Source organism: Syngnathus scovelli, chromosome 2, assembly GCF_024217435.2.
Source record: "Syngnathus scovelli strain Florida chromosome 2, RoL_Ssco_1.2, whole genome shotgun sequence".
Taxonomy (NCBI): Eukaryota; Metazoa; Chordata; class Actinopteri; order Syngnathiformes; family Syngnathidae; genus Syngnathus; species Syngnathus scovelli.
Window position 1 is genome coordinate 1,087,587 of NC_090848.1, and position 27,846 is coordinate 1,115,432.

At 43.8% G+C, this 27,846-nt stretch overlaps 1 protein-coding gene across 1 annotated transcript; it reads right to left on the reverse strand.

The window, feature by feature from the left end:
• Positions 1-4,651: 4,651 nt before the first annotated feature.
• epha2b (eph receptor A2 b) lies at positions 4,652-27,320 on the reverse strand. Its single transcript, XM_049752065.1, has 17 exons — positions 27,144-27,320; positions 26,533-26,612; positions 24,525-25,173; positions 13,441-13,596; positions 12,431-12,772; positions 12,211-12,341; positions 11,309-11,480; positions 11,141-11,240; positions 10,096-10,151; positions 9,893-10,018; positions 9,283-9,468; positions 9,150-9,211; positions 8,744-8,953; positions 8,513-8,662; positions 8,235-8,428; positions 6,987-7,142; positions 4,652-5,995 (listed from the first exon to the last, which is right to left on the reverse strand). Exons 1-17 carry the CDS (start codon positions 27,229-27,231, stop codon positions 5,887-5,889), a joined length of 2,967 nt encoding a protein of 988 aa, XP_049608022.1. The 5' UTR covers positions 27,232-27,320; the 3' UTR covers positions 4,652-5,886.
• Positions 27,321-27,846: the final 526 nt, after the last annotated feature.

The window sequence follows — 27,846 nt, forward strand, 5'->3', positions numbered from 1 at the left end:
GATGTCAAGAGTTCGAATCTCAGCTGCAGCCTTCCTGCGTGGAGTTCTTCATGCTCTCCGTATGCTTGCGTTGTTTTTCTAGCCTAGCACCTCAAATGACCTTTTTTTTTTTTAAAACAAGTGTCAAAAACGTTTTATTTAATACGACAATATATGTGCATAATATCCAGTGTGTTAATTATGGATCTATTTAAAAAAAAAACATGAGTATGTAAATATGCAGGAAAATTCATGATGAGGAAAAAATGGCAATACAAGTGAGTTTAAAAAAAGGCCATAGCTATAAAGGGAAAATAAGTGAACAAGTGTATAAAATGAGGTTCCAGAGATGTGAGCAATCAAGGCGTTGTCCAACTCTCAAATGTTGAGGGAATGTCAGAAGCATACATGTAATTGCTTAAAGCCGCTGGTGGCTGGAATAGTGTTTATCCCACCGCGTCGTCGCAGGGCGACGAGTCTCTGAAGCGGCCTGTCCACATGTTGGTTGTCAAGTCTAACTTTTCTTTTTTTTTTTTTTTTTACCTATGCATTACGCAGCAAAAATCCACCAGTTCTTATCTATCTCGGGGCGGCCATTTTGCCATTTCCTGTCAGCTGAAAATGACACTCAAAGAGTTCAGCTTGCAAACATCACATGACCCAGCTCAGAAAACAGGTGAGCCGTTACGGGTGTTATCTTTAGGCCCCTCAGGCCCTTGTAACTTTGCAACTGACAGAAAAATCAACAAAAATGAGCTTTTTTTTCCTTGATGATTTTTTGTTTCGGACAGCCATGTTTCAGACATTGTGTTTATCTGGAACAAACAAAAAAAAAAAGTACAAAACAATCTGCAAAGAAAAAAAAACGGCAGATTTTTAATGATTCACAGTAATCATTACTGTTAATTACCGTAATTGTTAATAATTACCACATGGTAACCATAAAATTAAAAAAAAGTTCTCAGCATGATGAACAATGGACACTATTGCACAAGCCATCAACATTCTCACGAAGCAAGAAAAAAAAAAAAGAAATAAAAGCACACTTCTTCAGCTTACATTTACGGTTTGACATCGACAGGCCTTTTTGTCCCGACAATAAAGACGACCGCGTTTGCCTGGACACTTTATCTTGGATCTGAACGTGAACGTGACCTCATCTCCAAACCGCCGCTTTCATTTTGAACATCCTTTCAAAGACGACCTGTAACAGCAGCTCCTTGTTCCTCGCCGCCCTTCCTTCTTATTTTCTTTGCGTACGTACGCCAAAGACAACAAGAAGAATGCTGGGAAAAGTCCCGAAAAGGCCGCGCAACGGACAACCGTTTTGTCCTCCGTCGGTGCGGCGAGGAAAAGCGCGGGGAACTTTCTGCGGTTTGCGTGCACATGTGAAGCTTGTTTGGTTTGTTGAATGGCTTGCATCTGCGAGGGACTCCCAAGGCGGCAGACACAATGAGAGCATAATATTAGGCTAAGGCTCACATGACATGACAGGCGTGGTGATCTACGTATGTGTGTGTTGAGCGCTGCAAAACCACCGTCTGCTTCCCTCCCATTTGCCGAAGCTCTAAAATAGTCTTCAGAGGATGTGAAAGCGGCAAAGCTGGTCACAAAGCTGGTGAGATCTGCAACGGCGACACCGACAGGAAGCGCCTTCTTTGCTTCTTTTTAGCGAGCGGACCGCCTCAGCCCTCCCGATGGAGGAGAGCCGAGCCGAGCCTCGGGGTCTAACTAAAACCTGCCCTCCATGTGCTCCATTAATTGCTTTAAAGACCCTAATTATCTGCCGGGGTGCATGTTGGACGATTAATGGCCTCCACAACATATGCAGACAGGCGGAAATGAAGAGGGGAGGGGAGGGGGGTGAAAAGTAAGGAAAGAAAATCCATCCACTGTGGATAGACATCCTGCTGGCTAAAATAAATAATCATGACGCAGTACTGGCAGTCGGTCTTTTGACGAGAATAGCAAATTGGTTCGACCGGTTTTTGCTTCTTGGCAATTTGGACATGTGCAAAGGATGTGGAACCCACGCACATCTAAGTCAATAAAATCAGAGAGGGGAGTTATTTATTGAAAACTCTGAATGTCATGTTTCAGAGGCCTTATCTAGCAAACAGTCAGCAGCTCGATTGTGGGGAAATTTAAAGAAAACAAATAATTGCTTTATGACACACAGTTGAAGTCAGGCAACTTGGTCCAAATGGAAGCTTTCGAAAAGTGTGTCATCTTGGTTCAAGGCGTAAATTCTTACAGTTGAGCCATCGCGGAGCTTGGAAAAGGGAATTATGTGCAAAATCCCCATAAGGAGAGACGCAGGACGACCGATATAGACAGAAATTGGAGGATGTGTTTTCTGGTCAGGAACCCAAAGCTAAAGTTAGCCAGGATGTAAATTCCACAGCATGGCTTTTTTTTTTTTCTCCCCCTCTCTCTCTTGACAAAGGAGGACATAAAAGAAGTTCTTATTTGAAGGTTCCCATCATTCTCTCTCATCTGGCCTACACACGGAGAAAAGATGTGAAAGACGACGCAAGAAGATAGAAAAGCAGAGTCCCCACGCTTTGGGCACAATGGGCCAAACATGCTAATGTGACCTGGGGTAAACTTTCAGCACGGCTCCAAACGCCAGCGAGGCTCCCTCCTCTCTCGCATGGCTGGCTGTTATTTACAGTCCTTAATGACAAGATGCAAAGTTGCGCACATTCAGCCCCTGCCGAGCCGGGATAATCGCATTACGGGCGACGACAGGGACATCAAGCGCGACTCTGTCGGCCAGCCGGCCGGCCGGCCGGCGCTGGATTTGGACACGCTCGCGTGTGGATTTGCATAAAAGTACAAACCTCTGCCCCTCTTTTTCCAGCTCGCACTGGAAAGAAAAAAAAAAAAAAAATCCACCACTGTGAGAGAAGGGATGGAAAATGTCTTTCTTCGTTTTGAGCTGCCACACAAAGCCGCGACTATTTTGAGGCCTTCTATTGGTCAGAGGGGGGGGAGAGCGCCAAGTCAAGGACAAAGCCTTGCCGGAGACTTTGTGACAAATCCCAGTTCCCAGGCTCCTTTCTTATGGATGAATTCAATACTTAAACATTGACATTCCTCTTTCTTATCTGAAGAATGTATTTAAAAGCTTTGTACTTGAATCCGTCATTTTGAAGGTGACGGCAAGCGTGATAACACCCATCGACCTTGTGAAAAAGAGTCAAATGTTCATATTGCAAAGAAGGACCTGAACACAAATGCTTTTGCTAAGCCTTTTGTGATTTTCAAAAACTAATATATGGAATAATTTGTGCAATTAATGCACTCTTGGAGGAGTTGCATGTCAAAATGTAGCTGGTGTATTTTTTAATTTGAAGAATTACCATTTTAAGATCAAATCATCTGTAAAGGCCCTTTTAATGTTTAAAAATAAAGAGGTGAGCGCTTGGGGGGGAAAAAAGTTTGATTGGAGCGCTGTGGTGAGTATCCACGACGAGAGATGTTGGCCAAGTGATTTGAGAGTAAATATTGGCGATGGGTGGATAGATCCAAAATAGATATATTGATATCAAGTCAGTATCATTATTGGATCGATACTAGCATGAGTAGATTGATACTGAAATGTCTGTTTCGCGCCTGTTTTTTTATGCAGTTTGGGAATTTTGATTATAGTTTTTATTTAGTTAGTTTTGATTAGTTTTCATGTTGGATTTGTTAGTTTTTATTGTTTTTAAAATAAAAAAACAATTATAGTGTCGGTTTTTTTTGGTTTGTTTTTCATTTGTACGTAAGATTTAAAAACTAGTAACGATTCAACAAAAACATGACTTTGATAACACAGGAACACTTTAACAGCCCACAGACTTTGAATTACAAAAAGTGCAATGCACACTTGGAGAAGTTGCATGTAAAGTTAGATACGTGCATGCATGCACCCTACTTTATTAAATTAAATAAAGCTAAGGATGTCTTGTTTGCCAACTTGCCGATTTTTGTGGCCTGAATACCTTTTAAGAAATATTAAACCCAGGTGTGCAGTGTACTATTTTCTTTAAACACTGAATATATATACTTTTTAATATATGAAACAAAATTATGAAAGCACTTGTTACCTCGCGTGGCATTTCAAGATGAGTTAAATCACAAAAGCAGGGCAGCCCAGTCGAGCCGAAAACGTAAAAGGTGCAGACGCCAAAACGTCTCCTGGCAATGTCGTCATCATATGTCATTTTTTCTTGGATGCAGGTTGATGACGTCACTACTATGCCAGACAAGAGGACTGCAACACCCAGAAAACTGTTCGACCAAATCAAATGATTAAAAATAAATACATTTAAAGTTGTCCTCAAAAGTTCGTGTATTAAATTAATTGCCAAAGATGAAAACGAAGGACATGTTTGCTATGCTATAGTTTTTGTTTTCTTAAAATAGCATTTTGGTTTTTGTTTTATTTCGCTATGAAATGTTTTTTCAATTTTGTTATTTGGTTTTTGTTTAACAGAGTGGCTTCCTTAGGGCTAGTTTAATTGCTAACACCTTTAACAATTTTTCAATATTTGATATGAGCTTGATCTTTTTAAGCAGAACTCAATATTTTCTCCACATGACCCAAATCTCATTACTGTCACTTTGCAGAACTGTCATTCTATGTACATGCAAAAAAGCTCACATACAAAAAGGCTGGACAGCATTGCGTGTCAAAAATCAGGATTCCAGACTTTATTGCTCCACATGTGCATGAAAGCAAACTGAACTTTGAATATCTCAGCTATAAATGCGACACATCTTTTTTTAATGACAGAGCCACCTTCAATTATAATCCAAGCTCAGTGTTTTATCAGGCTGAATAAATAGAAGTAAAAAATAAATAAACTATTAAATACATTTTGAAAAAAAAAAAAGGAAGGTCTTTGACGAAAGATCATTTTTGGAGAGGAAGCTAAAATGGCTTTGGATAGAAATCATGGAAACTGTACACAATGATCTGTTAAGTGACATCATAATATGTAACACCAAAAGAGTCCCTTATCCAAAGCTACATGTATCATCTACAAAAGGATCATTTGAAAAATTCAAGTCAAGAAAAGTGTACATCAGTAACACAATAATTTGCAGTCATCAATTAAAAAAACAAAATCAAACAGGCACTTCATTGTCAAAGCATTTCTTCCCCATGTTCTCCACAACAGCACATGAGAATGTGGGTGTAGTTTACAAAAATAGACAAGGCCAAACTATTATTTAGTCGGAAATCATCCTCACCGCGACAAGACTCATCCTCTTGACATCTTTTTTTTTTTTTTTTTGCATTCTGGCAACGCTTCCCCGCTCCATCTTCATTACCGGCAGATCAAATAGAGCGCCTTCTCATTTGCACCATTGCTTTTCATTTTTAAAAGCACAACAAGCCGTTTCCTGTCACTTTCTAAAACAAACCAAAACCACAATATTTTCAAAGCAAGTGCTACATTAGAAATTCTTTAATCCCAGTGGTTTGGGTGAATTCCCAAATACAAAGAAAAGTGGATTATTTACAGAGTACCTCATACATAAGCCTCATTTTGCTTACAAGATTATAGCTTAGTTTAGTTTAGGTCATCTCCAGCTACTTTCAGACGTCCTCGCCCGATGAACAGGAAGTGGAAGCTGGGCCCTTCCCTTTCTCCCGCCCCGCCCTCACTGCCACACCTTCTGCGTTTGCTCCATGTGAAGCCATTCCCACGAGTGCTGTTTCTTTTTTTTTTTAGTACTTGAGTCCTTTTGCGTATTTCCTCCATCGCTGGCCGATGTTTGCTGCGAGCGCGAGTACAGGATGTTTGTTTTTGCTCGTGCTGCCCCCTGCGGCATCGCTCCAGCTCAATTTGGGAGTCCAAAGGGGCCTTTCAGCAGCTTCAGTGCTTTGAGTTCAAGTCTCTGTGATGGCGTTCACACTGCAAACACACTCAGCGTGCTGGTCTGGTCCTTCAAGCCCAAAATGCTGTAGGCGATTCTTTTTAAATGGCCAGGCAGCCTCACCCCGATGTTCTTGATGTCCCTGTGATGGAAGCGACATGACATTTTGTGAGCGTTTGCAAGTCCCGGTCGGTCGGCCGGCCAAGACTTTTCACGCTCCCGTGCCTTGAAGTTATGAAACATCCGCTCGCCCTCCGCTCATGTGGAGCGGGGTTAAACGTAACAACATGAAAGGACGACACTTTTGAGCAAAGCCTTCATTAGCGGCTTTAATGATTTAACAATGATTCACTTGGCTGCCGGTGGCCTTGAGAGTGTTTGCAGATGGCGGCGCCGCGCAATCGCACCATTGGCCACGACAAACACTTGAAAGGATTTTGTCATCTGCTTGGCAATCATTGCAAATCACAGCCACTTGAGATGTGAACGGCCGGCGTACAGCAGGCAGGAAAGATGCCGCCTCTTCTCTTGCGGCTTCCTTTTGGCTGCTCGCCCGCTTGGAAAAACCTCTGGCCCTCATTATAGTCCCCAAACAAGCAGATATGATGTGCTTGACTAAGCCTTTTCTCCAAACGTTTGGGCAATTTCATTCAATTCACTTTAAGTGTTCCCATACATGTGAGAAGATAAGACTTAACTCCTCTTACACCTTCAAATTGTGAAGAATGTTCTCTTGCCTTTCAAGCCAGATTGAGTTGGCCCTCAACAGCCAAAAGTGACTTTTTGAGGCTTTGCAAAAGCGCCGCTCGGGGCAAAGTGTGTGGGCAGAGGGATGAGAGAACGAAAAAATGGCGTGACCTCAAAAAAAAAAAAAAAAAAAACACGCCACGTCTTTCTTCGTCCTTTTTCCATCACAGGCGTTTGTCAAGTTCTGACTGAGGCTGCCGATGAGAATGACGCCAGCCATTTAGCAGATTCAAGAAACGACTTGGACCAAGTCGGGAACAGATGTCCCGCTGAGAGTAAAAACACACTCTCTCAATAGAATGTCACGAGCAAAAGAAACCCCCCCCCCCATGATAATATAAAAGAAATATGTGGCGTCAGCAAACATGAGCGCATGTCCAACTTACTCGTTCTTCATCTGCAGGACTTGATCCATGCTGACGATGCCGGCGCAGCTGAAGTTGTCGCTGTATTGGCTCATTTTGATGGATTCCAGCCACTCGGACACGGACCTGAAGGGCGAGCCGTCTGAACCGCTGACGCTGGGCAGGCGGATGGATACGCTGCAACAAGTCAATCCCGTGGTCATTAGAAGAAGGAGAACAAAGCAAATGACTTGAATAACAGTAGAAAAAGACATAAAACCAGTTGAGGCAGTCAGGGGGAAAAGTGACGATTGAGATGTGACAAAGTTGGCCTTTTGTCTCTTTTCAGTGTTATAAAAAGGAACAAAAAAAAGACCTGGCTTCTTACACACTCACACAGACACACAAAAGACAGTTGACTGTTTCTTGACAACAGGGTTGTCAAACTCTGGCTCGTGGGCCAAATGCGGCCTGCAGTGTCATTAAATTTGCCCCGTACATCGATAAAAAAAATTGCAAACTGTCTTCGCTTTAAAAAAATAGAGATTATTTATTACATTCATCTTTTTTTAAAAAAAAAAACAGATTTGACTAGTTTCTGATTTCAAAACTAGTTATTTATCAGTTTGTTGTGTAGCCTATATATAATATGAGATGTTCATACATTTATTTGGGTTGACACTCATGATTGCTCTCAGAAGGAAACTATGACTACGATGCGGCCGGCCAAAAAAATAATTTGACACCCCTGCGTGGTTGATGCTGAGACACACCTGTGACAAAATCCATCCATCCATCCATTTTCTGAACCGCTTAGTCCCCACAGGGGTCGCGGGCGTGCTGGAGCCTATCCCAGCCGTCATCGGGCAGTAGGCGGGGGACACCCTGAACTGGTTGCCAGCCAATCGCAGGGCACACAGAGACAGACAACCAATCGCACTCACACTCACACCTAGGGACAATTTGGAGTCTTCAATCAGCCTACCAAGCATGTTTTTGGAATGTGGGAGGAAACCGGAGTGCCCGGAGAAAACCCACGCGGGCCCGGGGAGAACATGCAAACTCCACACAGGGAGGGCCGGAGGTGGAATCGAACCCGCACCCTCCATACTGTATGATCCCTGTCCATTTTTGTTAGCTTGCCGCTATCTTCTACTCTTAAAACGGATGGATGAAAAGTAACACCCTGTCCTGGAACTTTTCAGACACGCCTCATATATTGTAGCCACAGTTCATTTTTTTCCCTTCCATGTCATGTCATTTGGATGATTCTATTGAAATAATGCTTACCGTGGATCAAAGTCAGCAATGGTCTTGAGGGAGTCTGGACTCCGTAGGAGTTTGTCCAGCAGGCTGACAATGTCCCCGAAACGCGGCCTCTTGGAACGATCCTGGAGCCAGCACTGCAGCATGAGCTGGTAAACGGCCGAGGGACAGTCCATGGGCGCCGGTAGCCTGAAAGCCTCGTTGATGGCCTTCATCACCTGCGGACAATTAAGCCCCCCCCCAGCTGATGACTCCAAGCGATGGCGAGACATAAGGTGCGGCTTAAAAGAAAAAAATCTCACCTCGTGATTACTCATGTCCCAGTAGGGCCTTTCGCCAAACGCCATCACCTCCCACATAACGATACCAAAACTCCACACGTCGCTGGCTGACGTGAACTTCCTGTACGCGATTGCCTCCGGAGCTGTCCAGCGAATGGGGATCTTCCCTCCCTGTCAAATCAAAATGCCACTAAACTCTTCCAGACGTGCCTTCAAATCCTAGCCATCCAACTGTAGTGTACTTCTACTCACACTGGTGGTGTAGGTCCCCTCGGGATCGTCTTCCAGCACTCGGGATAAACCAAAGTCCGAGACTTTACACTCCAGGTTGTTATTGACCAGGATGTTGCGAGCCGCCAGGTCGCGGTGGACGTAGCTCATGTCAGAGAGGTACTTCATGCCTGCGGCGATGCCACGTAGCATGCCCACGAGCTGGAAGGAGGAAATCTCACCGTCTCGGTCCTGACGGAAAAAAAAAAAAAAAAACGTTAACAGATGAAGCTAATCTTTTTTTATTTTTATAGTAGCGGTATAGAAAATGGATGAAGCTAATTAAAATGGCTGTGGATTATGAAAGTGTAGCATGGAGCCATTTTTGACTCTTTTGGGCCACCGTACATCCCATTTGACCCACTATTGGAATTGAGTGTGAACTCACCCTGAGATATCGATCCAGTGCTCCGTTTTCCATGTATTCCGTCACAATCATGGCGTGTTTAACTGCACACAAACGTAAAAGCATGTTAAGAAACAAGTGAAACCATGCTTGAACTGCAAAAAGTCAAGCTTACATTTGGTGACCACCCCCTCCAGGCGGATGATGTTCTGGTGGGAGAATTGCCCCATGATGGAAGCCTCGCCCAGAAAGTCTTGCCTCTGTTTCTCCGAGTAGCCTGGCTTCAGCGTCTTGATGGCCACGGCCACTTCCTGCCTGCCTGGCACTTTGAGAATACCACGATACACCTCGCCAAACTCTCCTGTCAAACACAACATACTGTTAAAAAAGTTGTATTTGTGTAAAATGGATGCAGGAAAAAAGGAAAGTGTGTGTGTGGCTGTTTGGCTCGAGGCTTTCCCGCTGAGGTGTGTTCAAGGTTGAGTGTTGTTAAAGCGGCGGGTGGCCTGTGGTGTGGGAGGATGGGGGAGAAAGACAGGGAGGGGAGGGGGTTCGGCCATGGGAACCGAAAAAAAAAAAACTCCCACTTGAATAAACATCTCACGCGTGGGAGATGGGGAGGGGCCGATGTATCACAAGAGTCGGCATTATGGGACAGGTAGATTGTTATCTTTACCGAACTAAGCCGCTGTCAGTCGACAAGTGAACTGGTGGAAAATGTGCTGTGTAAACAGCCCCGCTGGGGATTGCGACATCACTCAGCGGGCTGGCCGACTGTCACTCACCAGCTCCGATGACTTTCTGTTTACTGATGTGGCTGGGGTGGATTTCCGTGGCAAACTTCAGCACGGCTGTGTTGGGGTCCTCGTAGGTGTGCGGGTCCACGTAGGTCTTCAGGGGTTTTAGTTGCTCTAAGGGGTCAGAGGACACCAAGGGTCATGACATGAACGATGTGAGAAGAAAGATTGTTTTTCTTATTTTCAGGTACCTGAGCTAGAGAAGTATGCGTCTTCCGGTCCTTGTCTGGTGTGAGAATTTCGTTTCCTGAATAAGACACACAAAAGATCACTTTGATTGACCACAAATTGAATGGGAGCTCATTTGAAGATTGTTTTGAACCTCCTGTTAAGTTGATTGACTCAAGGGGTTGTCAAAACAAAAGCCAAACATAAATAAATAAATGAATAAATGAATAAATAAAATACAAAATAAATAAAATTCTTCAGGAAATGCTGGTCAGAATTCCTAATATGTTCCGTACAGTTGGGTGGAAATGTTGACAAAAATTTCCAGAAATAAAAAAAATTGGCAAATAACCAGAAATCAATTAACTGGCCTGGATCCTGAAGGTTCTAGCATTTTTTTCAGGGGGGGGGTTCAGTGCCCCCACAGCCCACCTCTAACTCCGCCAGTGCCTACAACACCTAAAAGTACTTTAAAAAAAAAAATTACATACAGAACGTGCTGGCTTCGTGCTATTCTTTAATTGTTCATATAAAAAGATGGAAGGAAAACCAAAATTTGTATTTTTTTTTCTGTGCAAGTATAAAATAAATTCCATTGTGCATCATCTGTCGTTCTGAAAGCGAAGTGTCTGGATGGGGGTGGGGTGCATCTTGTGCTTCCTCATACACCAGAGCCCGCTTTAATATCAATGGCACATAGCAACCTTTGTCACGGCTTTCACAAAGCACCTCTTTGATCAGCGCTAACGATGGGCCGTGTTTGCCGAAGCCATTGATTCAAAGAGGTGACAGAAGGAAGGTTGAGGAAGGCGGACGAGTGCAACCTCCAGACCGCTACGACAAGGCTTCAGAGGCCTATCCGTCTTGTCGCCTTTCAAAAAGGCCCCCGACAATGCCGAGTGGAGAACCCGTGAACGTGCAACACTTTGGTTTTGTTCCCTCGAGGGTTGGAACAGATTCAAATAGTTGACAAAAAGGAGGAATGAAAAGAAGAGGTGACAAGCGATTGAATGCAAAGGCCGTTTGGAGGCCCTGTCCAGGAAGAGGAGCGAGCGCTTGCTTACTGACCGTCTGCGGAGGAAGACGACCACGACCAGAACGAATAAGATAGCCGCGCCTGCGACCGGCACGCCGAAAATGAGCCCCGGGTTGGTCTGAGTCAGCGGTTCTGCAAAGACACATGAATCAAAGACACGCCGCGGCAAAAGGTGTCAAAGCAATTTGAGTGATTACTACCTGCAGATGAAGTTTCAAACTGTTCCTCCACACTGGAACCTGCGAGACTGCCGTCATTGCCGACGGCCTGCACCCGGAACAGGTAGGCCGTGCCTGGGGCCAGATCGCTGATCTCGACAGAACTCTTCTCCAGGATCAGCACCGTGTAGGTGGTCACATCCAGATTGTCATCCTGAGAGGACACAGTCATTCAAGTAAGCCCAATTTGCTTTTATTTTGTTTTTATAATGTCTGAAAAACAATTTAAAAGTCAATTTATCTGGCAGGTGACACGTGTAGCAGAAAAAAAAGTTTTGGGAATTCAGACAAATTTGCAACATTTTTATTTATTGGTAAGTGTTGGTATTATTACCTCAATTTATATTAATTGACTAATAATTATTTAATATAATTTCTTGGCTTTTAACTGGTAGGAACTTATGTTTTTACTCTTCACAAATAATATCAAGTCAAAGATTTTAATTGAATATTGTGTACAGTATCATAGTTGGAGCAGATTTCTTTTTAATTGTTTAAAAAATATATATTAAATTTAGGGTGGCAATCCGGTTTTATGTTAGCCCATTTTACATTTACTCTCATCAACCCCCTAGCGTAGTTTCAAAATTCCTCTGCTCAACTTCCCGTGGAAACTTTCTGGACTTCTTCCCTGCTATATAGCAAGCACAGTCACAATAAAACTCTAGTACATTCTCTTTATTCACTGAAACGTGTCTCACCTATTTTAAAACCGCAGGGCTTAGTAGTGCAGATTTGAACGCATAAAAAAATTTAATAAATCACCTTTATTCTGCATACCTTTGACTTTGATTCATAGAAATTGCAAACAAATTCTTCACTTCAGATGAAAGGACAAATGTGCTGTTGCAATAGTGTGACTTGAAATGTAAGAAGCAAAGCACCTTCTTGCGATAAGTCAGCTTGTAGCGGAAGGGCCGAGGTTGGAAACGAGGTCGGGGGGACACGTCCCAGAAGATGGACAACTTGGTGGCAGTTCTCTCCACCATTCGAACGGAGGTGATTTTTGGGGGTTCTGAGGAAACAGGGGGGACTTTTTCAGTTTTTTTTTCCAGTTCCAGAAGAAATTATATGACTACAGAAAAAAAAAGCATCCCTCCTCACCTGTGTAGTGCAGAGATGTAGTCAGAGCACTGGTGGAAGGCGTTGCCGGACTGGCAACCATGGACACGCCGCTGTGAGCCGCCACGATGAAGGTGTAGTTGAGGTGAGCGTCCAGCTCGCTCACTGACACCTTGGTGTCGGTTAGGCCGGAGCTGGATGGGTCGTAGTGGATCTTGTCTCCGCACGGCTGACAGGTGGCGCCCTCGCAGCGTTGGCATTCCACGCTGTAGGTCAAATCTGTTCGACCTCCGCTGTCATCTGGCGGGCTCCAGGAAAGCAGGAGTTTTCCAGCTGATAGTTGTGTGGTGGTGGCCATGAGGTCTTTGGGAGCAGAGGGGAGGCCTGAGCATGGGAAGAAGAAGGAAGAGATTCAAATACTGAACATGGCTTGGCAAAATTAGGGGGCCTTTTACTGCCGGCAGCGTCTCCTAAAGTTAGCTATTTACTTGGCTTACTTAATGCTAACAAATAATCCAAAACGCTATGAAGGCCTAATGAATTAGCCTTGGTGTCACTTTAATATAAACACAGTACTCGTATAGGCATATATTCTTTATCCTCTGCAAAGAAACATCTAATATTTTGCTGCAGCTAGTGACAATCCGATGCACCACTAGTTGAATCACTGAAGCAGATCAAAATGGCACAATTTAACATCTGCCCAGGACACCCACATCAGATTGGATCTCAATTGGATCTCATTTTTTGATTATGAGTTTGTCAAAATAGAAAATGAGCCCTGAAATTTTCCCAAAATGGCTGTTGCACAACAAAATGGCCGACTTATTTAAAAAAAAAAATGAATTATTATAATAAAAATTATTATTTATTATATATATATTTTTTTAACTCTTTTTGGAAAAAGATTTTGAAATTTTGTATAAGCCTCCATTTTTTTATTTTTGCAAGACTGAGCCAAACAACACTTTAGGGAGCCGTAATTCCTGTCCCAATACTTATGTCCATATGAGGTCACACTTGTTAAAAAGGAGATCAGGGCGTGTCATCACCTGAGCAGGGTCCGGTTGGGGGGTCAGTGGGGGCACGAAAGAAGCCGTCCATGCAGGAACAAAATAAAGCCCCGGAGCCCGACCCTTGGGTGTTAGCAGGACACGGCTGACACGTCTCACCGGAAGCTTCCGCTTTGAAGAAGCCGGGCTGACATTCTGCAAAGAAGAAGAAAAAGACATTTGCAAGTGTGACTTGAGGCAAACATTACGTGTGACATACACAAGCCGGTCCGGCTGCCCTGAACATTTCACCACCGTGAACTTTTTACCTCTTGTGTGTGAGACACCAAGCTTCAGTGAACGTTTCATTAGTCAAAGGTCAAAGGTGACAGAGATATGAGAAGGAAAACAGGGGCTGCGCAGTGTGGACTCAAGTCATTACATCTCGCCACGGCTGCAAGACTGCCACCGATACGTCTTGTAACACGGCAAACGGTTGCCTCTCTTGTAACAAAGGCAACCAGTCGTCCCACATTCCACGGCGGCAAGATGAGTGCCGTGCGAGGCTACAAGTTCCAGTCATGCGTCATCCGTGTGAAACTTTCAAATCACATCTGTGCTATATGAAACACTGAGCCTGTGTATCAGGGATTGTCAACCGCTGGGCCGTGGCGGTATTGCAAGTGGTCTGCAAACTTGGAAATGGAAAATAAATTTTAACATTTTTCAAAATAAAATTGGTTTATTATTTCAACTTGGTTTATTTCCCAGCTAATTTTGATTTACCTATCCAAATGATGTCAAATGTAGCTGAGATTGCCAAAATAGACCGATGCAAATAAAGGGCCTGTATAGGTCTATCCTACTTTGGTGCAAAATAAAATAATATTCCGTCAAAGCATTGTTCCCCGAGTTGCTTCTTGGTTATAATAGTACTAGTCCCTTGGACAAAACCAGTTGAAAGCCAAAAGAACTGCTGGGTTGAAACTTGAATCGACCCAGGAAGTCAAATTGACCCAACTTTGGGTTGCTTTGAGCAAACCAACCCAGGAAATTGAGTCGGTCCCAAATTGGGTTGTTTTTTTAAACCAGCGTTTTTAGGGGTGTCATGAAAACAAAAACTTGCTAGAGAACATATTGTGACTAAACGAATGATGGTGGTGAAATGACTATTGACTTGTTTGTTTAATGATTGAGAAATATTTTGTAAACATCTGAAAAGCGACTGAATAGTCAAGTTGTGATGAAAGAAGGGCACTCAACATTCTGGCACATTCTTCATGCTTTTGAAAGCCCAGATAAGGTGACACTTGTTCTCACACGTTTGGCTTTAGTGGACAGAACTGCAGGTAGCCTGCCTGCCTGCCTGCCCCCGCTGTGTGTCGGCCTGATGAAATATGAACTTAATACGGCGTGAAATGTCCCAGAGTGCCATCCATAAAAAGTGAAAACGACGGGGCCCTCTTTTGGCCGCCGACATTCCGCCCGCCGCCGGCGACGGCAGCGATGGCGGCCGCTGCTCGTGTCTTCACACCATGGCACGTTCACACCAGCCAGCCAACATACGTTGCCCGCTCGTGAGACACGTGGCAGAAAGCTGCAAATGAACGTGAGGACCGTCCGAAAACGGATGAGACCACAAGCTGACTTAAGCCATTGAAATGGACTCATGGCGTGTCTTCCAATTTACAGAAGACTTTTGACTCGCCTATCTGCTGCCGTCGCCAGACCATAACGCCAGCAGCAGACGAGCAAGTCGAAAGTCCTCTGTATAAAACACGAGATGACGAGACAAATGTGCAGGACGCCGACTGAACTACAGAGGAGAGGTGAGGTGTCTTTTCAAACGTTTTTTTAACGGTGCAAAAAAAAGTTAACTGTTCTTTAAAAAAAAAAAAAAAAAACCTCATCGACTAATCGACATACTGCTTTTCAGTTGCACACCCAAAAAATATATAGGTATTTATAGAAAACCAAATAAAGCCACCGATTGGCTGAATTTAATCTTTTTATTCCTCCCCAAATTGGAGCTATTGTGAGTTGAAAATCGCATTCCACGACAAGGCTCAAAATGAGCGGTTTTGCATTGCAATTTGCGAGTGAAAATGAGCATTTTGTGTCTTCGAGAGTTATTATAGTTAACTTTCACTGCATGTCCATTTTTATCTGTTTTCATCTACACATTTCTAAATTTAAATTTCACTGGTGAACTTCTGTTCATATGACTGGCCGTACCGGATAAAGTGAGTATAAGATGAACAACAAAACAAACATTTTGCGCCTTGGACAGAAATTTCAAAAATAAAGTTCATGACGGCGAGTGAAATCTATTAGGAGTCAAAATATAGCTTACCAAAACACAATTCTTCCTGAATGCTAAAATATTGGATAGCTATAGCATTACATAAAAACTCCTTTATATTTTATTGTTTAATAAAACCTATGTGCCTGGTGTAAAAAAAAAAATCTAAATTACTAAATTGCTCGTCAAATGAAAAAAATTACTCAAGCCTCAATTGTATCTAGAAGGCAGAAAAGAGAGCACCCACTCTGCATCATATCAATAAGATTGACTCCTTGACGTAGAACAGACGAGCTCCTGCCAAGAGGTGAAGTAGTACATTAACTCGAAGGGCGGACACAGGAACAAAAAAAAGACTAGTTTGCGTGAAAAGAATGCGCCGGCGTGTCACTCAAGCCTCCCGATAAGACAGAAGCTCCTCTCTGCCTCGGCCAGCTGCTTCTCTACTTATTAACCGGGCCAAGAGAGGTGCCCTGGCAGAAGCTGAGACTCCCGCCGAGGATTGACAGAAAGAAAGAAAGAAAGAAAGAAAGACACACACAGGGCAGACCTGACTCGGACGCTCGCTCGCTCGCTCGGGCTTTTGAGAAGGCAAAGCAGCTGCTGCCCCGCAAGTGGCATTCATAGCTCTACCTCTCCACACTCGTAATCCCCAAATTCCTTCCTCCCCTCTCCCCAGCTAAGCTATTAACGTTTGCTATTCACCGGCAAGCAGCAGGCGAGGAGAATGCCACGCCATTCAAGTGCTAAGAGAGGAGGGGAAAAGCCTTGCGGAGGGATAGATGGATGGATGGATGGATGGGAGTTGCCCAAATGCCACATGGCAAGTGAAAAAAAAGAAAGAAAAAAACCACAGGCTGGCTTTTCTGTCTGCAATGCATCTCGAGCGACCTTCCAGTCACATGGAGATGCATTCCAGTGAACAGCGCGCAACAGGAGGTCCCAACCATAACAAGCCGCTCGGCTACACTTTCAGTTCCTTTCTCTCGTTGACTTTGTTGTCTCCATGAGGAGGGATTCAATGTTGTCAAGATATAAACGACACAAATGAAACCAAACACAAAAACAAAATATTTTTTTCTTGAGCTGACAAGAAATGTTGGCTAAAGCTGATATGAAAGATTCTGATTTGTCATAATTTGCACGTAGACTACCTTTGACCGTAATCACGTTCATAAAAAGGCAAATACATTTTACGGATGAACTTAAGTGCTAAAGTGCTTTTCTTTTTCTCACAACTTTGTTCTCGAAAAAGTAGCTGAATGGCAAAATTGAGATGATGCATCCATGAATGAACTAATTCTGTCTCTTTGTGACTCGCCCTTGCAATCGCTCTCTGTCTCAACTTGCTGACAATACAATGAGATTCTACCTCTGGTAAAATGTTTTTTTTTAAAGCTTCGTAACAACGAGGTATTGTTGATCTATTGTTAGCGGAGTTTGATTTTGTACCGGTTCACACTGGATCCTTTTGACTGCTGAGCTTTTAAACACGCAAGGTGTGACCGACTGCAAGGTGTGGTGAAGCTAAACAATATAATGTTCAGTCAAGGTAAATATGGCTTGAACGGAGACTGAACGTTCCCAAATGGAAGCCGCAGAGCTGCTAGAACATGATGACAGAGTAGAATGAGAAGCTGTATCAATCTGGAAGTTTTTTTTTTTACTTACCCCCAAAAAAATTCCACCAGACCAAATAAACATTTTATGCAAGTATTGCCGGACTAAAGTAGCAACATGAGCAATTTGCTCCACCACGTTAGCCGCAAGCTTGTCTTGGAATATCAAGAATGTATGAGGCAAGCAAAAGAAATGCCGAGACATATGTTTCTTCAACACGCGTTTGCTAGCTTCTCAGCTACGCTAATCAAAACACTTGCTAGCTTATCAGCTACGCTAATCAAAACACTCCAGCAATCGGTTTTTAACAGCGGTGTTTGTGGTCTTAAATACGTGTTCTTACTAACTACTTTATCTATCCAAGGCCTTTTTGAGCAGGAGATGACCACTGAGTTGTTTACCAAGAGGATAGTTGGGCAACAGTTGGCGTAGAAAGCGAATTGTTTCGGGGACATGACAGGAAGCAGGAAGCGTGAGTTTGACGCAGCGCTTCCTTCCTTCCTTCCTCAAGGATTCAATGAAAGTAAGAAAACACCGTAAGCGTGACCAAGAAGCGGCAGCCTTGAGTCTAGCTTAGCGTTGACCTGGCGACAACACAAAATGAAAGACTCCAGATATGACCGTGAACAAAAGCCTTTTTAAAAGAGTCCAAACATGTGATGAACTTAAGGCACCCGTTTTCCCCGCTTAGCGCTCCAAACTTGAAGTGCTGTTTGTCATTTGAGAGGCCTCCGCCAACTTCCAGCCGCTCTGTTTGTTTATTGAAGCTGAGTGCAAGGGGCCTGTTACATTCCCCCCCCCCCCCACCGCCCTCTAGTCCAGGAGCTGGAGCCACGACGTGCCCCTCCCGGTCGGTGCGTCTGCACAAGTTAAGATGGATGAGATGGTGACAGTGATGAATGCGTGCTCGGATAGATGGATGAATGGCTAACATGGAGACTTGACAGGGGGAATTGCCCCCGAGACCTGAGGCCTAAGTGGTAGGGGTTGGGGGGGGGGGGCCCACAATGGAGTTTGGCAGTAAGGTCATGTGTGCCTGAGGGCAGCAGTGAGTTAAAGTGTGCGTGGCTTCCCGAAACTCACCGGCCAAGTCAAACAAAATCATGTTAGCGGCGAGGAGGGAAGGAACGGGCAGAAGTGTAGCCAAGGAACACAAAAACATATTGAATGAATGAGAACAAATAAATGTGTAAATCATTATCCGTGACTTTTCCGTTTTTCGCCTACTTGACTATGACGGCAATATGTCATGTCATTCGGGTGACAACACGTCATTAGCATTTTGAACAATGCGGGGCTCTGTTGGGGGAGCTTGCGTGAGGTAAAAGGTGGTGGTAGGTAGGTAGAGGACGGCGGAAGCGTGTGCGTGAAAGGGGGTCGGCCGGTCGGCCATTAGCCAAAAGGATTAGCAGCTGTGAGGGCATTACATCTGTTTCACAATTGCACTCGGGCTTTCATGTGGCTGTTAACAAATACAATCCATTCTTTTCTCCTCTCGGACCACCGGCAACAGGGGATTGATGGGATCCACCCAGTGAAAAGATGTTCTGAAGTCAAGTCGCCTTTGAAGCGGACTAAACAATAGGATGACTGGCTTGAAGCTTAACTTTTTAACTTGTGTGGAAATTTGACGAAAATGGTCTAAAACTAAATTGTCATTGTGAAGCTAACAAGCATGGTCAAGCTATTGCAGCTTGTCTGGGGTAAATCAAACCAGACGGGGTGAAAACAGAGTAAGACGAGAAGCTGGGAATTTTTGAGGGTACCAAGACTTGGAAAAGGAAGTATCTGCAAAAGTTGCAGGGTCATGTTAATATATTCCTGTCGAGAGATGAATAATTTGAAACAGCTACCAGTTTGTTTTAAAATGATCAAATAAAAAGTCCACCAAGCAATGGCTCAAATTGCAAAGACTTGTGAGTTAGGGAACATAGCGCCACCTACAGTTGTGGAGGCTGACTGCTTGGATTGTATACACAGTCAAAATAACAGTAATAATGACCAAGAGTAAGTCTGGAAAAACTCGACAGTACTCCTATTGAATATTATCAATGGTTACTTTTCCATTTTTCATAACAAAGTGGCTTTTCAATGTTGTTTGTCTAAGCGCTTAGACAAGCTTGTTGGCAATCATTTTCCAAAATGATCTATGGCAGACAACACGTTATAACTCGTACATGGAATGCAGCGACGGCGTCGGTGCTGAAGAAAACAACTTTGGTATTAAGATTTAAATGACTAGGAGCCTTGCGCATTTGGCAAAGTCAACAAGCAGAATAGCCAGGTGGCAAACACAGCAACTTTCCCCCCCCACCCCGATGCTCTCGACTTCCTGGTGAAATGCACCAATAAAAAAAATCTATGAAAGTGGCTGAGTGTGGCTGGGCCACAATAGAAAGCTCTGAGCCAAACGGGTCGGGGAGTCAACCAGGGATTAGGTGGCCTCCGGTTTCCGCTCGTCCTGTTGGCAGGGACCGACGGACGGACGGGTGGCTGGCTGTTGTCAGATGAGGAGATGAATGACACACTGGGAAGGAAAGTGCTGAGCTCACCTCGCACAACAGAAGAACACAATGCGCTTCACATTGTAGTGACGCCCCCCCCCCCCCCAACCAGGCTACACCACCACAAACACACATACCATTCCCAAGTTCCCTTCTACCAGAAAAACACAGCCAATAACAATTTGTACTAGTTAAACCACATCTATACATCTCACAAAAATCCACTTTGTTCTATACGGAAAAACACACAAACCCAACAAAGCTCGTGAAACCTCAGCTCACACATCAGAGGAAGTTGGGGTTTTTGTGTGTCATTTTATATATGTTTACACCAATTTTCATTTGGCTGGACTGCTTGCAGTTATGGATGCTGGATTTCTTTTTTTTGTCCAATCAAATGTCAGCCTCTCTGTGTTGCCATGTCAGTCTAATCTGCCCAGAGCCTTCACAATCAGTAGAACTGGCTGATGTAACTTAAACTAAATTAGCAATTGTGCTGTTTTTTTTATTTAATTTTTTAATTTTTGTCTTCACATGTAATATATGTCAATGTGGTGATTTTTTTTTTTTTTAAATTATGACAAAAATGAGATCTGGTGATAAATGTTATGATGGAAATATTTTTAAGTGGGCTGCATGTTCCTTTGGCAAAGGTATTCAATAAAAAAAATTTAATTGCAAATCTTAGCGCCATATTTGGAAAAAGAACTAATAAAGCAATTATTTATACTGAGGAATACGAGATAAGAGTCGATATATCGTCAGCCAATCATAAAGTACGTGTCAAGCACCTACTCGCTCACTCCTTTCTGGAACATTTTTGACTTAATCCGTAACTGTGGAACAAATCGAGTCAAGTGCCTGTAACAAAATATGGACAAATCGGAACACATGGCAACTCTGGTTGATAAAGCGTTCATGACGGTCGGTCTAAACCAGGAACAGAGAGATAATTTCCCATGGGGGGGAAAAATTTTTTTTCAAATTGAGCTCATCGGTCCTCTGTTGTGGGTTCATAGCATATCATCAAATAAATATTTTCCGATCTTAGTCATGCAGGTGCACCTTGCTCTGTCACGCTAGAGCTCCAAATGATTACACAACTGAACTAACTAGAAAGCAACAAAAAAAAGCACCAGTTTACAGCATTTCCTGTTGGCTTGTGTACAGTTTTGTCTCTTGTCGAAACATGACATGAATTGAAAGCGCTCATTATCATCCACCCATTATTTAAGGAACTCCCTCGCCCGTCGGCCAGATTCCACTTTGGCACCAAATCTGAAGAAACTGTGTTTATATATACAAAAAAAAAAAAAAGCACCTTCATCTAAATGACCAGCGCCATGACAGACATCTCAATTTTTTGACATGTGACATCCACCACAGGTCAACGAAATCCAATTGGCCATGTTCACGCCTGAGCAGATAAAGTGAAATGGTGTAAGACTTTGGTCTTATACCGTTAAGGGGATTACAAAACAAAGCAGGAAAAAAAAAAAAAAATGGCCGTGAATCACCACACCTGCTTTTAGCAGGATGTTTCAAAACACACTTCCTTGCTTAAATTCCACACTTATCACAGGAAAAAAAAAAAAAAAAAGCTCAAGAGGAAGTTCACTCTAAACATAATGGCACTTAGTATTCAAGCTATTTAAATGGTATATTAACTTTATTAACTGTCACAAAAGTCTCAAATTGAAACTGAAATACATGAAAACGCAACGGCTAGCACAAGAAGCTAACAAAGCGATAGCCATTCATTCAGTGCTCCTTCTTGCCTAACAATTGTACCCAAACAGGACTCAGACAAGATTAGAAGTAAACCTCTTTGGTCATAAAAAGTTGCTCAATACTTTAAGCTAACAGCCGTGGGAGAAAAACATGAAGTAGCAGCGAACCAAATTCAAACTTAATAGAAGCAACACAAGTGTTGAATCGTGACTTTATGAAACGCAAATACTTTGGATCAAAGTAGTCGGACAAAATGTAAAATATAAATCAGATTTCTACTACAATTGCAAGATTCCAGCCATTTTCAAGGATGGAAACTGGAATCAGTCACGTGGCATCATTTTTATGCTTCACTGTGCGAGCCAGAATTTGTGAGTACAAAGAAGTGAGTGAGCTTCAGACACACCGCAACTCATTTTGTATAAACTTCTGCTTGTGACAAAACAATACGATTATTTTTCGACTTGAATACGATACCTTTCCATTAAATTACCCTCAATCCCAGTTAATTCACATAATTGCCATGGAAAGTGTCCAATTGAGAACATTTCCTAATTTCTGGGGATTTGGCATTAAATATCTACCCCTCTATAACCCCAATTTTCAGAAGTCCTCTAAATGTTCCCATCAGGTCTGCACAAGTGATGTTCAAACACCGCTGGTGTCATATTCAGGACTCCTGCACTCCGGCCACAAAAATAACCAGGAAACTTTGTTTGGCAGCTTGTTAGCCTTAGGCGCCAGTGCATGTCTTTGCGTTAAACACTTCAAAATAAGGATGGGAATATGCAGAGATGACTCGGGGGGGGTCACAAAACCAGTAGTTACTCAAACACACCCAAGTCAATTACTAGCTATTCACATCTTTCACCACACAAGTCAAACTTTGTCGTTGCGTCATCTGAGGATGAGCGTGGAGACTTGAGACTGAGTGGAAAATTAGGAGATGCAGAAAATAGTTTACAGGAACTTTCTGGTGAGACCAATAATCACTTTACTGGAAGGCTCCGACTCATCCGGGATGCTAATACTGCGTTCGGCGGTCCAAATAGTTCTCATCGTGTGTTCCAGAATAAAAACCTTGACCGGGGATTAAGTGTGATGAGGCTGATGAGCCGAGGACCCGGAGGGCTGAACGCAATCCCAAAGTCCAGCAGCCAAAGCCGTCCATGTGCCAGCTCGCAAATGATAAGAGCTTTTATTGGAGCACGAAGGATTATGGGTAAGGAAAGTCATGATAGGAAATGAAGAAAGAGTGTTGGCCAACCAAATGAGATGCCAGCGTCGTCAAATTTTGTCGCTTTTACATCTTTTAATTGACTGTTACATTACTCCTTGAAATACATGTTTGAAAAAAAAAATCAGATGTGTTACTCTTTGTTTATTGTAACGATAAGATCGGGCTGCCGAGTTTAAAAGCTAAACATTTGTGAGGAGTGTTAATAAACATTTAGTCAACGTCTGATTTATCTACATTGTGGCGGTCACGGATTGTAAGAGCCAAAATAAGCCGGGTGTTTTCATTCCAAACAATTTTGCTGACAGACGTAAGTTACAGTTCATAAAAAGCGATAAATTCCTCGGCAGTCGATCGGTGGACTTTATCATTCCACCGGGAAAGATTTCCTATCGAGCAAACGCGCGCTTGAGTCATCTTCAAACGTTTGAAGAGCTGATGGAGAGCACGAGCAGACATTTCCACGCTCATCTCCAACTTCCTGTGTGCGTCTCGGAGCTCCCATTTGACTTCATCTTGGATCTGCGGCATTGACTCATTTTTATGGGAGGTCTTGACCCCACATCGACACCCCCGCCCCCCCCCCACACCATTACCACCGAGCGCTGCCTGGGAAGGAGTACTGCTCTCCGGCAAACGGATGAGGAATGCACTGGGGAGGTGAGTGGGAAACACAGCGCCTCATTGTTCTCCTACCTTTACATTCCAGTCTGTTTTAAAATCACAGCCCTCCTCTAAATACAACCTCTTGCTCACTTTGGTCAAGTTCGGCTCTCATTCCGACACGCCGCCGCTGCCTCCTCGCTCATCATCCCATCTGGCAGCTAAAAATGATACAGTGATAGTAAACTTGAGCATTTTTATGCCAAACTAAGTGTGAATCTATTAGAGGGATGCAGGATTTACGAGGCGAGGTTTTCGAGAAAAGGAATCATTTGGACTAATGGGAGCCATGAGGTGTTTAGGCCTGTCGGTGCATGCAGTTGCGCAACACACCTGAAAGCAGCGGCCCACGCTTTCACGCTGCACACTTGAAAATGAGACAGTTTCGTTTTTGCAGTCCAAACTGGCAGTTGCGGTTGTTAGAATTTGACTGGAACATAGTTCGGTTCAGAAACCAGAGAACATTCCCCATTGAAAGAAACTGAAATGTCATTAATCCGTTCCAGACACTAAAAAGAACACTAATGTAAATAAACTGGCGTATGGTAAATCTCGCTCCAGTACCCATTCCTAGCCCACGGGTTCCTATTTTGCAATTTTTCCATGTGAAGGTGGGATGTAATTCCACTTTTGATCACTAGATGGCGACCCACGATCGAAGTATTTTACGATAAGCCTCATTTTTCCTGAAGAGATTAGAAAGGTTATTGAATGTCTCAATCCTGTCTTACTTTTCTTGCTCTCCCTCAAAATAAATATTTTCTGAATGTGTTTGTATTACTATAAAGTAGATTTGAAGATCCTAAAATAGACTTCAGTCATCCAAGAACTTGCACTTGGATGAAAGTTTGCAGAGGGCAGAAGGCACGCACATCCTCATTGTCAGCTTGTGCTGCCAGGTCAAGGATGATGTTGGAACACGTCGCATTCCTTCCATTGCGGAGGAGCCGGCCGGCTTAGCCGAGGGGGGAATTCCACCGAGCGACGCTAATAACGCCCATGACAAACATACGCGGCAAATGACGCTTTCGCAACCCAAATAAACAGTCCGGCCAAATGGTCAGCGCATCCGGAGACGAGCGCTTACCTTGACACACGTCTTGGATCTTCTCATGGCCGGCTTTGCACTGGCACTGTCCGACGGGCACCACCCATTCTCCATCCACGGTGCAGTAGACGCGAGGCAGCTCCTCGCTGACGGCGTTATCCACGCATATCCCGTTCACCTCCCTCAGGGCCTGGTTCTCGCCGCCGGCCACCGTTTCGGGGAAGGAGGCCAGGCTCATCACTGTGGCGGGGCACGTTTTGTAGTAAACCCTGACCGACAGAAGAGCCACGCAGGCGCCGATGTCTTGAAAGGCCAAGTAGAAGCCTTTCCGAGAGAGGTTCTCCACCACCCGCGTTTCCGTGTTGATGTGCAGCTCGTTCTTGCTGGTGATCTCGTCCGGAGCGATGGTGGCCACTTTCTTGAACTGACCCTTGCGGAAGGTGGTGCCCACGTCCACGTCCGACTCAGAAGTGAAGAGGTTGAAGGTTTCCTTGCAGGTCATGGAGGCGCCGTCGAAGGAGTTGCAGTCTCGTACGATGAACTGGAGCTCCACCAAGACCCGCGAGGCGGACGCTCGCCGTTGGATGAAGGTGGTGCGCAGCCAGTTGTCTTGCTCGCGTTCGCCGACGTTGCAAACAGAGTACGCGTAAAACTGAGAGCCGTTCAGGGTCTTTTGAGCCACCTCCCACTGGAAGACAACGCAGAGAGTTTAGAGGTGATGAACATTTTTTTTGGTCCATCTTTTAATCAAATTGGTGATCTTTTTAAAACCGATTGATGATCAGCTCCAAAAATCCTGATCGTAAAGCCTAATCCACACATTTCATTTCAGATACTAATTAGATACTAAATTTCTCAAAATGGCGACTATTCAATGTTGCTGTAAATCTTGATCCGCTGTGAGACATGTTAAGACACCTGGGAATGGTTTTAAATTGCGGAAGAAAAAAAAATTCACAATATGTCCCCTTTAAGCAGCTGCCAGGACGTGTTTCCATAGCAGAGGTCAATTTTGTTCCACCTCTGAGGCCACGCCAGCGCCTCAATTACAATTACACCCGTTTCCATTACAAACACTAATTTTGAGGTGCGGATCGGATTCCTACTTTAGTACGACTTACAGCGTAGCACGCATACAATGGTTCAATCACGACAGGCTAAACCTGGATTTCATTTCCTTCACAGCAGTAATTAACGTCACGGCGACACGCAAAAGTGAATGGTGTTCATTCATTTTGCTTTAACGCGAATCCTCTGCCGAAGCAAAGCAGCGTGAGAAAGCTCAGCGAGATCCCACAATATTTCCAGTCGCTTTTCCGACGCCGCTTACACTGTACACTAAAAGTTGCCACAAATATTTCTGGAAAAGCCGCAACATGTTTGAACACAGTCTTGGCTGGAGGAACAACTAGCCCCACGGGGCTTTTTAAAGGCAAGCTAGGTATGCAATTTGTGTACACAAAGTTGCTGCGTAAAATGTGTGTGAGCACTCCTGGTATACAAAGTGGAATAAAAAGAGCATTTAAAGAAGGACCACACATTTGGAGTCATTTTGGACAGCTCAATTAGTGTGAAACCACCATTATGAAAAAGGACAAACACGCCTTTTCTACTGCATAATAAGCACGACAATATGCGGAACATCAGAGACAATTTTCATTTTCCGTGACACGTTTTTGAAGCGGTATTTGTGAGCATTAACCAAAAAAAAAAAAGAGGCCGGCCTGAAAAAGCTAATTGCTTGCTAACGTACAATTGCGCAGGCCGAGCCTCCAAACCGCAAGAAGCCACAAATATTCCCAGTTCAGGAGGAGCTGCTATTCTGTCTGCCTCCGCTTTGGCATGCTTGGCGGGTGACTTCAATCCCTTGAGCCCAGCCAACAAGTGGCACATTTGACACAAAAGGCCCAGAGCTTTTCGCCAGCTCGCCGCACGAGTCAAATGGTCAAATATTTCACACAAGCCAGGCTTGGCCCTTCCTGTGCAAAGTCTCCGTGCGGGCAAATTCCAAGTGTGTAAAACGTGTGTGTGCGAAAGCGATACTCACCCCGGGCTTGTCTCCTTGCTCGAAAGGCCAAGTCAACCAGCCCAGCTCACCTCCTGTGGCCTTCATGTCCAAAAGCACCTCTGTGGATGGAGGGAGACACCCACACAATGTCATCATGCGTTGTAAAGTTGGATAAGTGTCGGTCTTTTTTTTTTTTTTATTGCGGGTCACGTCGCAGTTACGGTTTCCCTCAGAAGGCCTTTAAAATTGTGAAGATCATAAAGTATGGTCACAAATGGGCCTTTTAGCATGTTATCGTGAATATAAAAAGACTTTTTAAATCAGTGGTTAGAGAAAATAATGCAGGCATTTCGGTATGAATATTATTGTTCAATTGTAGGGAAAATGTAATAGATGTAAAATATAAAGAAAATTGGCAGTTTGGGAGCAGAATTGAATCAAAATTCAATTTAAATATATTTCTTTTTTTGTCACCCTGAAACTCGTACAAGATCTATAAAAACGCTAATAGTCAATTACAACAAAAAAAAGAATGTTGAGATGAATTATTATCACAAACGATTCAAGTGTTCTTAAACGCTGAAACTTTCTTGTACGTACTCCGCGTGTTCGAGTCTGGGGAAAGTTTGAAGAAGGACGTGACAACTCACCTTCTTTGCTTTGCAGAGTGACGAGGATGCCATTAATGAGTACGTAGGTGAATATTAAGAATGGTCGGACTCCTGTGATAAATTCCATTTGTTCCACTTGCTCGCTCGCTCGCTCTCTCGCTCCTTTTGCGCTCCTGAGCTGCGACTGACTGACTGACTGACTGACCGACTGTGGAGCGCCGCTTTGCACACACTCGCTCGCTCACATGCACGCGCACACACTCATTCACAAAGCAGGAACGCCTGCATGCTGGAATGTGCGCGTGGGTGCGTGGGAGGAGGAGGAGGAGGGAGGGAGGGAGGGAGGGGGGAGGAGGAAAACTCCTCCTGAGAAACCTTTGCTGCTGCTGCATTCAAGAACCGTCGGGAATTTCAAGTTACTACCGTCAAAAGAAAGTGGCACAGAAGCAGAGGTGGCCAAACGTTTTGTGTTTGATATTTAAAACCACAGGTCACCCAGATCATTTGTAGATGAAGTTAAAAAAAAAGTTCAAATAGTTGATTATTTTAAAAAAAAAATACTCTTTTCAATAAAAAAAGTTATTAATTTTTTTTTACAGTTCAAATGCGTTTGTAAAATAGTTAATTCTTAAATAAAAGCGCTTTTTAATGTAGTTATCATGGGGGGGTCCAAGTAATTATCCATCCATCTTCAACACCGCTTCATTAGGGTCACGGGTTCATAGCGAGCCGAGCGCAGCTG

Excerpts from the sequence above, each read along its gene's own strand:
- epha2b (XM_049752065.1), bottom strand. The coding sequence starts at position 27,231 with ATGGAATTTATCACAGGAGTCCGACCATTCTTAATATTCACCTACGTA. Across the intron at positions 11,481-12,210 it reads AGCTGACTTATCGCAAGAAG|GATGACAATCTGGATGTGAC; the intron begins GTGCTTTGCTTC and ends GTGTCCTCTCAG. Across the intron at positions 5,996-6,986 it reads GTCCTGCAGATGAAGAACGA|GGACATCAAGAACATCGGGG; the intron begins GTAAGTTGGACA and ends CTTCCATCACAG.